Genomic DNA, 14,252 nt, shown 5'->3' on the forward strand with positions numbered 1-14,252 from the left:
GACCAACCATGGGTAGGCTCCATAAAGACCAACCATGGGTAGGCTCCATAAAGTCCAACCATGGGTAGGCTCCATAAAGTCCAACCATGGGTAGGCTCCATAAAGACCAACCATGGGTAGGCTTCATAAAGTCCAACCATGGGTAGGCTCCATAAAGTCCAACCATGGGTAGGCTCCATAAAGTCCAACCATGGGTAGGCTCCATAAAGTCCAACCATGGGTAGGCTCCATAAAGTCCAACCATGGGTAGGCTCCATAAAGTCCAACCATGGGTAGGCTCCATAAAGTCCAACCATTGGGTAGGCTACATAAAGTCCAACCATGGGTAGGCTCCATAAAGTCCAACCATGGGTAGGCTCCATAAAGTCCAACCATGGGTAGGCTCCATAAAGTCCAACCATGGGTAAGCTCCATAAAGTCCAACCATGGGTAGGCTCCATAAAGTCCAACCATGGGTAGGCTACATAAAGTCCAACCATGGGTAGGTTCCACAAAGTCCGAACAAGGGTAGGCTCCATAAAGTCCAACCATGGGTAGGCTCCATAAAGTCCAACCATGGGTAGGCTCCATAAAGTCCAACCATGGGTAGGCTCCATAAAGTCCAACCAGATGAAGCAGTGAGGCTGTATCAGTAGATGACATGTACACTCTTAGCAAAAAGGGTTCCAAAAGGGTTCTTTGGCTGTCCCCATAGGATAACCATTTTTAGCTCCAGGTAGAATCCTTTTGTGTTCCAGGTAGAAATACCCTTCTGGGTTCCATGTAGAACCCTCTGTAGAAAGGGTTCTACCTGTACCTAAAAAGGGTTCTGCTATGGGGACAGCCAAAAAAACCTTTAAGGTTCTAGATAGCATCTTTTTTCTAAGAGTGTAGAGGTAGCGTGCCCTCTTATGAAACACAGCGCCTCACCCCCCGGCAATGTTCAAACGACCCTCCATGGACTGGAGCCTCTTCCTCTTTGTTGAGATTTTAATAGGATATGTCTAGCCAACACCTTCATCTCATGATAATGGATTGCCTTTATGTAATGTTTTACAAAGGGGGACACTTACCAGCTAGCACATTTGGTTCCTTGGGAGATGTGGGAACATGTGTTTTTGGTTTCACTTTGGCTGTATGTGAAAATGTTCCTGTTCTTGGGACGTTTGTTTTTAGGTTACAGGGAGGTTCTGAGAACATTTTACTCTCGTTCTTTGAAGGTTTTCCTGGGAGGTTTTATTAACGCTCTGAAGTTATTTGGGTAATTTTAAATAACTTCCTTAATACTTTCAATAAGACTGCTATCTTATTTGGGGTTAACTTTTTTTAATAGGACCCTTGGACATTTAATTTCTTAGGCAATAACCATGCAAACACATTTTTTTTTTGTGACCAGTAAGATTCAAACCTATAATCTTCTGTTTTATATCCATGGAATTAGTCCACTGCGCCACCAGGATGTAGCTACTATGCCATGATTTTTTTTTACGCATACAAAGCTGTTAATTTCAGTCTATTCAAACAGACCCCAATTCAAAGGAAACAGGCACTCATTAATCTGGTGGCCAGTTAGTGGGTGTGGCCAACACACCTGAACACACTTAACAAGATAGAGGAAAGAGTTTTATTGATGCTGAGAACGGGATGTATATGTTTCTAAATAGGAAGTGGCTCCTAATCCATGGCCATATTTTTTTATTTCTGAGGCTTCATATCCATTAGTGGGAAATCTTGTGGGAATTTGTGTAATGGGTGTGTGTAGGTGGCAGGGAAGTCAGGCGCAGGAGAATCAAACTTGGTATAAACGGAGTTGTTTAATCAGTGCTTCACAAAACTCCAAAACCAAAATTACAAATAATACAAATGTGTAATTTTGGGACCAGTCATCATGCCCGAAACCGGATTAGATAAAGTTTGATAAATCAGAGTTAAATACAAACAACCAAAACAGCAGTAGCTACTACAATGTCAAAACATTATTTTATCATGAGTACAGTACCATGTGCTTGATTTTGCAGACCCACAACTAGGGTGTATCGTCATTAGCTAGCTAGCTAACGTTCATATGCTAGCCAGCGTTAGCTACCTAGCTAGCAAGCTCTAGTCTAGTCCAATGGAAACTGATGCGTCCCTGGCTAGCTAGATGACCAGTGGTGACAGTGAGGTCCGTGTATGAGATTCAAGGCCCTAATAAGTACCATCGTGCAGAAATAGCAAAGAAAATACAGTTTGATGATCTAGCTATGTTAGCTAGTAAAGTATCATTTAAAGAACACGTGAACTAGCTTTGCATGCATGGAAGGATCAGTGTTGTCAAAAATGGTAGACCCTCTAGTGTTGTCAACATTTCAACCAGGACGGACTGTCCTATGGGACGCAAAATTGCCGGCACATACACAGATACAGCTCTCATGCAATGCAGTCAGTACACATTAATTCACATAGCCATGAGCGAGCATGTTGTGAAGTTTAAAGTAGCTAGATGTGTCATCTCCATGAGCTAGCTATACATCTTGCTGTCACACGAAAAAAAGCATACAACAAGATATCACTCAATACATTGCATATTGGTCCACAATTCCTCTAACATTTGGCTCGTAGTTCTGGCACAGGAACGAAGTGAAGACAGTTTTCAGGGACCTACCAGATCACAAAAACAGTGAGCAGAGAGGGGGAGATAAAAAAATCATGTTTAGGGAGAAATCAACCATAAGACCACTAGGTGTCATCGTATACAGACAGATCAAATTGATTTCAAATCAATCAAATCAAATGTATTTATATAGCCCTTCATACATCAGCTGATATCTCAAAGTGCTGTACAGAAACCCAGCCTAAAACCCCAAACAGCAAGCAATGCAGGTGTAGAAGCAGAGTCCACTCGTATGCACTGGTGTAAAATCTCACTATTGCGTAAGATTTGCGTAAGATTTGTATATTAACATATGTGAGACATTTTGGAGAACACTTCTTATTTCATATAAAAATATATATAAATATTTTTTTGTGGTATCCAATTGGTAGTTAAAGTCTTGTCTCATTGCTGCAACACCCGTACGGACTCGGGAAAGGTAGAGAGTCATGCATCCTCTGAAACACAACCCAACTGCACTGCATCACTGCATCTCAGCGTCACTACAGACAACCTGGTTTCAATCCAGACTATATCAGAACCGGCCGTGATAGGGAGTCCCATAGGGCGGCGCACAACTGGCCCAGCGTCGCCGGTGTAGGTAAATAAGAATTTGTTCTTAATTGGCTTGCCTAGTAAAATAAAAAATGCCCCCTTTTTAAAAATGTAACTAGGCAAGTCAGTTAAGAACAAATTCTTATTTACAATTACAACCTAGGAATTGTGGGTGAAAAACAGATTTTTACCATGTCAGCTCAGGGATTTGACCTAGCAACCATTTGGTTACTGGCCCAATGCTCTAACCATGTTGGAGTAAACACCTTGCAACCATGTCAGCACCACAAGAGTCACTGGAGCACAATGGGACAAGGACATCCCTGCTGGCCAAACCCTCCCCTGACCCAGATGCCCTACCCTATGGGTGTCCTGGTCACAGCCGGCTGTGATAGAGCCTGGACTTGAACCAGGATCTCTAGTGGCAAAGCTTGCACTGTGATGCAGTGCCTTGGGAGGCCTCAAAAAAATCTTCCGTTAGACACATACATACCACAGGAGGTTGGTAGTACCTTCAATGGTATCAAATACATCAAACATGTGGTTTCCTTGTGTTTGATGCCATTCCATTCACTCCATTCCAGACAGATATTTAATTTCAGAATTATTTATAATTAAGTTCGGGTCAGGGATAAGGGTTTGTTTAAGGTAAGGTCAGTTTTAGATGTGGTTAGTCGTTTTGCAAGTCAGCAGTGTCCTCTAAAGTGCATGTTGAGTGTTGACACATTCTCAGTAAGGTGTGCTGAGAGACACATTTTATACAAGAGCTTTTTTCCACACATTCTAATGAAAAATAGCTGTAAAGAATTGAACAACTGAAAAAGAAATACGATCCTGAAACAGCAGTTAGGCTTTCAAACTTCACTCTGCACACCTTTGAATTACCGATGTGACTGAGCGCCTTGGGGTTTTGTCAATGTTGTTTCCACTTCATTACCATGAATAGACGTTGAATTGACGTACAGTGCCTTGCGAAAGTATTCGGCCCCCTTGAACATTGCGACCTTTTGCCACATTTCAGGCTTCAAACATAAAGATATAAAACTGTATTTTTTTGTGAAGAATCAACAACAAGTGGGACACAATCATGAAGTGGAACGACATTTATTGGATATTTCAAACTTTTTTAACAAATCAAAAACTGAAAAATTGGGCGTGCAAAATTATTCAGCCCCCTTAAGTTAATACTTTGTAGCGCCACCTTTTGCTGCGATTACAGCTGTAAGTCGCTTGGGGTATGTCTCTATCAGTTTTGCACATCGAGAGACTGAAGTTTTTTCCCATTCCTCCTTGCAAAATAGCTCGAGCTCAGTGAGGCACTGTATGTGCTCATTTACATTACATTACATTTAAGTCATTTAGCAGACGCTCTTATCCAGAGCGACTTACAAATTGGTGCATTCACCTTATGACATCCAGTGGAACAGCCACTTTACAATAGTGCATCTAAATCTATTAAGGGGGGGTAAGAAGGATTACTTTATCCTATCCTAGGTATTCCTTAAAGAGGTGGGGTTTCAGGTGTCTCCGGAAGGTGGTGATTGACTCCGCTGTCCTGACGTCGTGAGGGAGTTTGTTCCACCATTGGGGGGCCAGAGCAGCGAACAGTTTTGACTGGGCTGAGCGGGAACTGTACTTCCTCAGTGGTAGGGAGGCGAGCAGGCCAGAGGTGGATGAACGCAGTGCCCTTGTTTGGGTGTAGGGCCTGATCAGAGCCTGGAGGTACTGAGGTGCCGTTCCCCTCACAGCTCCGTAGGCAAGCACCATGGTCTTGTAGGGGATGCGAGTTTCAACTGGAAGCCAGTGGAGAGAGCGGGGGAGCGGGGTGACGTGAGAGAATCAAATCAAATCAAATCAAATTTATTTATATAGCCCTTCGTACATCAGCTGATATCTCAAAGTGCTGTACAGAAACCCAGCCCAAAACCCCAAACAGCAAACAATGCAGGTGTAAAAGCACGGAGAACAGAGAACTTGGGAAGGTTGAACACCAGACGGGCTGCGGCGTTCTGGATGAGTTGTAGGGGTTTAATGGCACAGGCAGGGAGCCCAGCCAACAGCGAGTTGCAGTAATCCAGACGGGAGATGACAAGTGCCTGGATTAGGATCTGCGCCGCTTCCTGTGTGAGGCAGGGTCGTACTCTGCGGATGTTGTAGAGCATGAACCTACAGGAACGGGCCACCGCCTTGATGTTAGTTGAGAATGACAGGGTGTTGTCCAGGATCACGCCAAGGTTCTTAGCGCTCTGGGAGGAGGACACAATGGAGTTGTCAACCGTGATGGCGAGATCATGGAACGGGCAGTCCTTCCCCAGGAGGAAGAGCAGCTCCGTCTTGCCGAGGTTCAGCTTGAGGTGGTGATCCGTCATCCACACTGATATGTCTGCCAGACATGCAGAGATGCGATTTGTCCGCTTTGGCCACAGGAAAAAAGCAAGAAAACAATTGATGCTCGAACTAAATTATACCTCAGATGTGCCCTTAAGACACTTCAAAAACCAAAGTATTCCTAAAATATCCAAAGCTGATTCAAGTTTTTACACATTGTAAACATTGTACATTCAGCAGACATTGTACATTCAACTCTGAGTCAAATCATTCATTACACACAATTATTGCTAAATTAATAGGCCTGGCCACAGATGTGACTGTATGACAGTTATAGCTTAATAAAATCCTTCCTTCCTGATAGCTTTTCTGTTATAGTATTTTTTATCTGAAAAGCCACGTTCTCTCACTGAGGCTCTATCAGTCTGCCTTTATATAAAGTATACACACCAAGGAAGTCACCTATTCGCCAGAAAGCCCCCGAAAAAAGTCCTGTTGGAACCAGTTCAAAGCACACATGCACATGAATCCCAATGTACGGAAATCATTCCAGACATCATGGGTTTGGATGCTCTTGTCGCCGCTGGCAGTCGGCGCTCCTCAACATGAGAGCACATTTTCAGGCTTTGTTAAAATAGGAATAGAAGTCGAATGTATTCACATGATTAGAAACAGACTGAGTTTGTGTGTGTGTGTGGGGTGAGGAGAGAGAGAGAGAGAGAGAGAGAGAGAGAGAGAGAGAGAGAGAGAGAGAGAGAGAGAGAGAGAGAGAGGGGTATAAATCTTGGTTGCTTGGCTGGATACTGGCACGGTGTGCCAACTTCCCTCTCTGAGACTGGTGCAGAGTTAGATGACCAGGTGTGTGTGCACGTCTCTGCCCACACGTCGTGTTTCTATGTCCCTGTCTTCATACCATCCAGTCTCAGCACATATTCACATACCCAGACGAACCCCTCTAGACACACTGAGGGGTCTGTCAATGTGTTTCCACTGAAGATGATGAAATGCCAACACCTCTTCCTGGCTATCATGGACAGACTGTGAGCTAACGAAGTGTAAATGTGTGAAGAGGGGAGGAAGATGAGGTGATAAATGACTTTTCCCTCTCATTAAGCCAGTTTAAAGAAGACACTGTTTTGTGTTTCCTGGTTACGGTGTCCACTGTCCAATCAGAACCCTACGCATACAGTTCCGTCATCTTTACTCACGGCATGATAGAAAATATACGTGTACATGAACCCACTCCCTGCTCAAACAAGGGCTACAGTCTGTACTGGTCTTGGTTCTTAGGTGGCGGTGCCAAAATATATCCCCTGTTCTGTCCTGCTGTGCCCCTGGACACCGCTTTTAATGCTGCAACAAAAACTCCTGAAAAACATATTTTAGCCATATGACCGATCATGATTGGTTGTGGTACAGTGATGTAATGTCTATACCTACTTCCCTTTCAAATCTATATCACTGTATATCACAGAGCTTAAAATTCACATTTATTTCAACCACATTTATAGACTCCATTTCATTCAAGGTTGGTGGGTGGGCAGTGAAGCTTAGAAGATCCTTCACTCATTAAGAGCAGACTCAGAGTACTTAAACAGCATCTCTTAAAGCAACTCATGTTAAGTGCTGCTTACTTGTGCTAATGGTCTCCATTCTCCTCCCCCCCCCCCCTCTATCCCTATCTCCTTTTGTCTTTCCTTTCCTCTCTTTCTCTTCCTCAATTTCCCACCCTCTCCCCCTCTCCCTTCTCTAGATGTGGATGAGTGTCAGGCCATCCCTGGGCTGTGTGCAGGAGGTAACTGTATCAACACAGTTGGCTCCTATGAGTGTAAATGTCCCGCGGGCCACCGCCAGAGTGACACCAGCCACAAGTGTGAAGGTGAGTTACACGCAGCTCTCTCACTTAACCCCTGTAGTAATACCATATTATTATACACATTATATAACAAACTGGAATGTATTACTTACACTGAATTCATGTAATGGAACATATTGGCCATCATTTTAGTAGGCTTAGCTAAGTGAACTCAGAGCCTCAGTTAAGAATTAGAGGAAGGAGTTTGAATTGAGCATAGATCCATTGTTTTGCTTTTTGCCTGGGTTTTGTTATGCACTATTATCAGTGTTTTGAATACTTTTGCCAGACAGTCAGTGGTGATTAGCTTCTGTGGTTATCTGGTCACTGATATGGAAATCCACGCATTGCTATATGTTGATTGGGTGGAATTTAAACAATGCAAAATGAAGACAGACAGGCTGAGGCACTTTGCAAGGTGGGGGCTGTAGGCCTTGGATGGGTTCCTAGTCTTTGGGGAGGTTGGAAAGAGCTCTGGGACTGTTTCAGCCAGAGGTATTTCACCCACTTAACTACACTGTCTGATGTGCTGTCTAGGAATATAGTTGTGTACACTTTGTTTTCCCCTCTACCTGCCAATCACTAGCCTCAGTCCAGTTAGGGGCTCATAGGAACTTGTACTCTAACATCATACTGTACCATACAAGTACATACCAAAGTAGTATACTATACCTTAAAACCTCACAACAGTTTAGCTTCAATCTGGAGATTGCATACCTAACTCACTGTCCCACGCATACCTCTCATTGACATCAATGTAATGTGTCCCTTATGTTACCCAAAGTCTGAATTACAGTACGCACACACATCTCATGTTCGGATTGAGTCCTTATTAAACCAGCCCAGCAGGAGAGAAGGAGTACATAAACACTGACTCAGCAGGGTTATGGTGTATAAACCATCCCCTTGCTACTCTCAGGCAGAGAGAGGCATTGTAATAATCACTGACCTTAGGGACTCATTAAGTCTAAGGGTTTTGTGATAGCAAATTCATCAGGCACCCCCTCATAATCAGAACACAACTTGAGTGCGATAAAAATAGTCTACATTGAATTTTTACTATGACGTCTGCAGTCATGACTGGACGAACCAAGTCTCTGACCCGGAGAAAGAACATTTAAAAGTCCCGCCTCTTGGCATCGGATACATTTTTATGCAGGTTTCAAGCTAATTTCCTAAAGTTCTACACATTTTGGCAGAGGGAAAACGTCTCAGTTTCAAAGCTTAAACTGCAGTGAGTGCATTTATGTACAAAAATAACATTTGGGGGAAATAGTTTTGAGTTGAAAAATATATAATTGTACTGTGGATACCAATATCCCTGTGAGTCTTCCAGACCCATGTTGCCCAGGGTTAGGAACATAAATTGCATATTAATAATATGACTTTGTATTGTTTTCACAATTGAAACTTATTCAACTTATGGGGCGGCAGGGTAGTATAGTGGTTAGAGCTTTGGACTAGTAACCAAAAGGTTGCAAGTTCATATCCCCGAGCTGACAAGGTACAAATCTGTCGTTTTGACCCTGAACAGGCAGTTAACCCACTGTTCCTAGGCCGGCATTGAAAATAAGAATTTGTTCTTAACTGACCTGCCTAGTCAAATAAAAATTCCATGGATCCCTTTGCCAAAAGTTGTTTAATCTGTATTCAGTATTCGGAAAGTATTCAGACCCCTTAACTTTTTCCACATTTTGTTATGTTTCAGCCTTATTCTAAAATTGATTACATATAATGTTTATATTAGCAATCTACACACAATACCTCATAATGACAAAGCAAAAACTGTTTTTTAGATTTTTTTGCAAATGTATAAAACATAAAAACAGAAATAGCTTATTTACATAAGTATTCAGACCATTTGCTATGCGACTCGAAATTGAGTTCAGGTGCATCCTGTTTCCATTGATCATCCTTGAGATGTTTCTACAACTTGATTGGAGTCCACCTGTGGTAAATTAAATTGATTGGACATGATTTGGAAAGGCACACACCTGTCTATATAAGGTCCAACAGTTGACAGTGCATCTTAGAGCAAATACCAAGCCATGAGGTCGAAGGAATTGTCCGTAGAGCTCCGAGACAAGATTGTGTCGAGGCACAGACCTAGGGAAGGATACCAACATTTCTGCAGCATTGAAGGTCCCCAAGAACACATTGGCCTCCATCATTCTTAAATGGAAGATGTTTGGAACCACCAAGACTCTTCCTAGAGCTGGCCGCCCGGCCAAACTGAGCAATCAGGGTAGAAGGACCTTGGTCAGGGAGGTGACCAAGAACCTGTTGATCACTCTGAGTTTCTCTGTGGGGATGGGAAAACCTTCTAGAAGGACAACCATCTCTGCAGCACTCCACGATTCAGGCCTTTCTGGTAGAGTGGACAGACGGAAGCCACTCCTCAGTAAAAGGCACATAACAGGCTTGAAGATTGAACTCCATGACCTGAATGCCAGCGCCACGTCTAGAGGAAACCTGGCACCATCCCTACGGTGAAGCATGGTGGTGGCAGCATCATACTGTGGGGATGTTTTTCAGCGGCAGGGACTGGGAGACTAGTTAGGATCGAGGCAAAGATGAATAGAGAAGAGTACAGAGAGATCCTTGATGAAAACCTGCTCCAAAGCACTCAGAGCGTCAGACTGAGGCAAACATTCACCTTCCAACAGGACAACAACCCTAAGCACACAGCCAAGACAACGCAGGAGTGGCTTTGGGACAAGTCTCTGAATGTCCTTGAGTGGCCCAGCCAGAGCCCAGACTTGAACCCGGTCAAACATCTCTGGAGAGATCTGAAAATAGCTGTGCAGCTGCACTCCCCATCCAACCTGATAGGAGGATCTGCAGAGAAGAATAGGAGAAACTCCCCAAATAAATGTGTGCCAGGCTTGTAGAGTCATACCCAAGAAGTGAGTAAAGGGTCTGAGTAAATATATATTTTTAATGAATTAGCAAAAATGTCTAAAAACTTGTTTTGCATTGTCATTATGGGGTATGGTGTGTGTAGACTGATGAGGGGAAAAAAACAATTTCATAAGTTTTACATTACGGCTGTAACGTAACAAAATGTGGGAAAAGTCAAGGGGTCTGAATACTTTCCGAAGTAATAATATACTCGTTATATATTCTGGCCACGGACCTCCGCGGACCCCACTTTGAGAACTCTTGCGTTAAGTGATAGGGCAGAGCATGACCAATATTAGGTCCTTTACCCACCTCACTCCTCACCCAGTCAGTTCCAGAAGAGACTGGTGGGAGGAGCTAAAGGAGGACGGGCTCATTGTAATGGCTGGAAGGGAATGAATGGTAGGGTAGTAAACATATCAAAGATATGGCAACCACATGTTTGACTTCGTTATGTTTATTCCATCCTAGGCATTAAAATGTGTCCATCCTTCTATTGCTCATCCCACCAGCTTCTTCTGGTCAGTTCCCAGGGCTCCACTCCCTAATATCATTAACTACCATAGAACCAATGCTAGACCACTGATGATTCCCTATTGGGTTATGGAGAGAAACTCAGGCTCTGCTCAAATACTTTGGAAATTCTTACTTCCCTCTTTCCATTCTTCCTTCCTTCCTTCCTTAACGAAGGAGTGAGTTGGTCTAAGAGTTATGTTGGTACTTTTTTTTTGCTTTTACTTATCCAATCACTTTCCAATCTGTGATTAGTAAAGGAAGGAAGGAAAAGTGCATTTTTTGAACAGGGCCTGGGTGTCCAGTAACAGATGTAGAGAGAGAGATCAGCTGAGGGATATCAGTAGACCCTGAGGGTCAATGTAGGGTTAGAAACAGTCATATACCTGGAGGAAACTCAAAATAAAATAAAATAAAAATGTATTGGTCGCATACTCAGTTTAGCAGATGTTATAGCAGTTGCCGCTAAATGCTTATGATAAGTGAACAAATAATTTACAAAAATATGTATTTAAAGATTCACTATGCAGAAATCGCTCCACCATTTCCGGGTTGCTAAAATGAGAATAATTTGCCTAATTTCAGTTTATGTGACAAAACAAGCAAGTATAGTCTACCGAATCATTGTACCATCTAAACCTATTGTATTTTCAATAGTTTGAAGCTGGTGTACAAACCCAAAAGTAAAAGACTAAACTTAAAACGGGAAGCATCGAAATAGCGTACATAGAATAATATATGCCATTAATAATAATATATGCCATTAATAATAATATATGCCATTTAGCAGACACTTTTATCCAAAGCGACTTACAGTCATGTGTGCATACATTCTACGTATGGGTGGTCCCGGGGATCGAACCCACCACCCTGGCGTTACAAGCGCCATGCTCTACCAACTGAGCTACAGAAGGACCATATATATATATATATATATACCACTTATATACCACTTCTTAGAATTGCTTTCAATGAGAATGACAGATCTATAACTCACATTCTATGTGAATTTTGTCAAGTCGCCCAAAAAGTTACATATTGCAGCTTTAAAAAACTAAACCAGTTATGTAACCCAAATAGCACTGTAACAGTAATCCAAATGCCATCTATACGTATATACACCGGATTCATTTACACAAGATATACTAAGAATAATATGGTCAGCAGTAGATATATTACCGTGAGCTATATCAAGAATCTAGTATATACATATGTAACAGTATAGACTTTACGTCCATCCCCTCGCCCCGACCTGGGCGCGAACCAGGGACGCTCTGCACACATCAACAGTCACCCTCGAAGCATCGTTACCCATCGCTCCACAAAAGCCGTAGCCCTTGCTGAGCAAGGGGAACCACTACTTCAAGGTCTCAGAGCAAGTGACGTCACCGATTGAAAAGCCACTAGCACGCACCACCGCTAACTAGCTAGCCATTTCACATTGGCTACTCATACATATGCTGTGTGTATAAGCAGTGTAACTAAAATGCTATGTACATTAGCAGAAGTATTAGAGTGAGCTATGTCAAGAATACAGTATTTAAATACACAGTACAAAACCCCATAGCAAAATGGATAGAATTGCAGAAAAGTTTGGGGTCACTTAGAAATGTCCTTGTTTTTGAAAGAAAGGCACATTTTTTTGTCCATTTAAAATAACATCAAATGGATCAGAAATACAGTGTAGACATTGTTAATGTTGTAAATGACTATTGTAGCTGGAAACGGCAGATTTTTTATGGAACATCTACATTATCAGCAACCATCACTCCTGTGTTCCAATGGCACGTTGTGTTAGCTAATCCAAGTTTATCATTTCAAAAGGCTAATTGATCATTAGAAAACCCTTTTGCAATTATGTTAGCACAGCTGAAAACTGTTGTTCTGATTAAAGAAGCAATAAAACGGTCCTTCTTTAGACTAGTTGAGTATCTGGAGCATCAGCATTTGTGGGTTCGATTACAGGCTCAAAATGGCCAGAAACAAAGAACTTTCTTCTGAAACTCGTCAGTCTGTTCTGGTTCTGAGAAATGAAAGTATTCCATGCGAGAAATTGCCAAGAAACTGAAGATCTCAAACAACGCTGTTTACTACTCTCTTCACAGAACAGTGCAAACTGGCTCTAACCAGAAAAGAAAGAGGTGTGAGAGGCCCCGGTGTCAAATTAGTTGGTCATGTGATGGCGGCTGTCCTATCACAGTCCCACTGAAATGCTGGATTGCGCTATGGTCTTATGATGACTGGAGGCCTATTGTCTGGACAAGCAGGAGAGGTGACCTATGCCCTGTAGTCCTTGAAGCCTGGTGGAGTGAGAGGCAGCGTATGGGGGTGGAGGTCCTTGAAGGTTAAGTAATTACAGCCCCAACCCTGAGGCTCCGTACGTGGGCTTTGCTTGGGCCAAGGTGGGGGTTGGATGGTGGATGGGGCAGCTTTTAGGGAACATTGTGTTTGAACTTAAGTGGGGCAGTCAGTTTTAGTTTCAAAACATCAAGCATTCCATAGCCCATTAAAGGGTAGAGAATACTGAGTTGAACCATCCATAACTGTGAATGTCCAGATACCTCAAATAGCACAGCTCTGAGATTGAGTGATTCAATCCCCATTTTGTTCGGTTAAGACATCACAGACCACCATCTGTTTTCCAAAGGGAAAATGGGTTTCAAAATGCCTTCCAAGTTTATGCACCAACATGGCCTCATGTTCCTGTGGAGCCTTGGAGATGTTAACATGTCAGGGAGGTAGTTCTTCTAGGCCAAAACAATCGACCTGATTTCATAGTTGTTGTTGTTTTTTCCTCTCGTTTTTTGCCCCCTCATTTTCCTTCGATAAATACAGACTACTGGCCCAGGACCAGCTGTTAGCGCTAGAACAAAGAAACACTTACAGAGCAGAGATGATTTTAGTGTTATATATAAGGACCTCCCCATAGCGTCGAACACTTATACATGTAGATACACACACATACTGTACAGACAAGCACAGTTACACACACACACACAGTTACACACACACACACACACACACACACACACACACACACACACACACACACACACACACACACACACACACACACACACACACACACACACACACACACACACACACACACACACACACAAGGGTTGCAAAGGGTCGGAAACTTTCCTGGAAATTTCCTGGAAATTTCCTGGAAATTTTCCATGGGAAGTTAAGCCCTGGAATTTGGGGAATTTTGGTTAAATTCATCAAAAAAGTTAGCTTATAACAGTGAACCATTTTTTGTGGGATACACATAAGGCAATTCTAAGTATTGTGGCATATTTTGGTTAAACTATCCCAAATTCAATGGAATTGCAACCCTCTGCATGCGCAGTGCACTCTTCCATCACATGTACTGTTATGCAGGTGAATGAGGACCCAAAAGCGACTTAGCGAAAACAGAGTCTTTATTCCAGTAAATGGCAAAAGTAATAATCCTGGAACACTAAAGAAGAAAACAAAACAGGA

At 42.7% G+C, this 14,252-nt stretch overlaps 1 protein-coding gene across 3 annotated transcripts in view; it reads left to right on the top strand.

Annotated features, from left to right (window-relative positions):
• fbn2b (fibrillin 2b) overlaps positions 1-14,252 on the top strand; it is a 128,408-nt gene that overhangs the window by 37,224 nt on the left and 76,932 nt on the right. For all 3 annotated transcript variants that reach the window (XM_046304331.1, XM_046304351.1, XM_046304341.1), the window contains exon 8: positions 7,248-7,373. In XM_046304331.1, coding sequence (XP_046160287.1) covers positions 7,248-7,373 — 126 coding nt within the window. The remainder of the gene's footprint in view (positions 1-7,247; positions 7,374-14,252) is intronic.

The sequence above is a fragment of the Oncorhynchus gorbuscha genome, linkage group LG02 (assembly GCF_021184085.1).
Source record: "Oncorhynchus gorbuscha isolate QuinsamMale2020 ecotype Even-year linkage group LG02, OgorEven_v1.0, whole genome shotgun sequence".
NCBI classification, from domain to species: domain Eukaryota; kingdom Metazoa; phylum Chordata; class Actinopteri; order Salmoniformes; family Salmonidae; genus Oncorhynchus; species Oncorhynchus gorbuscha.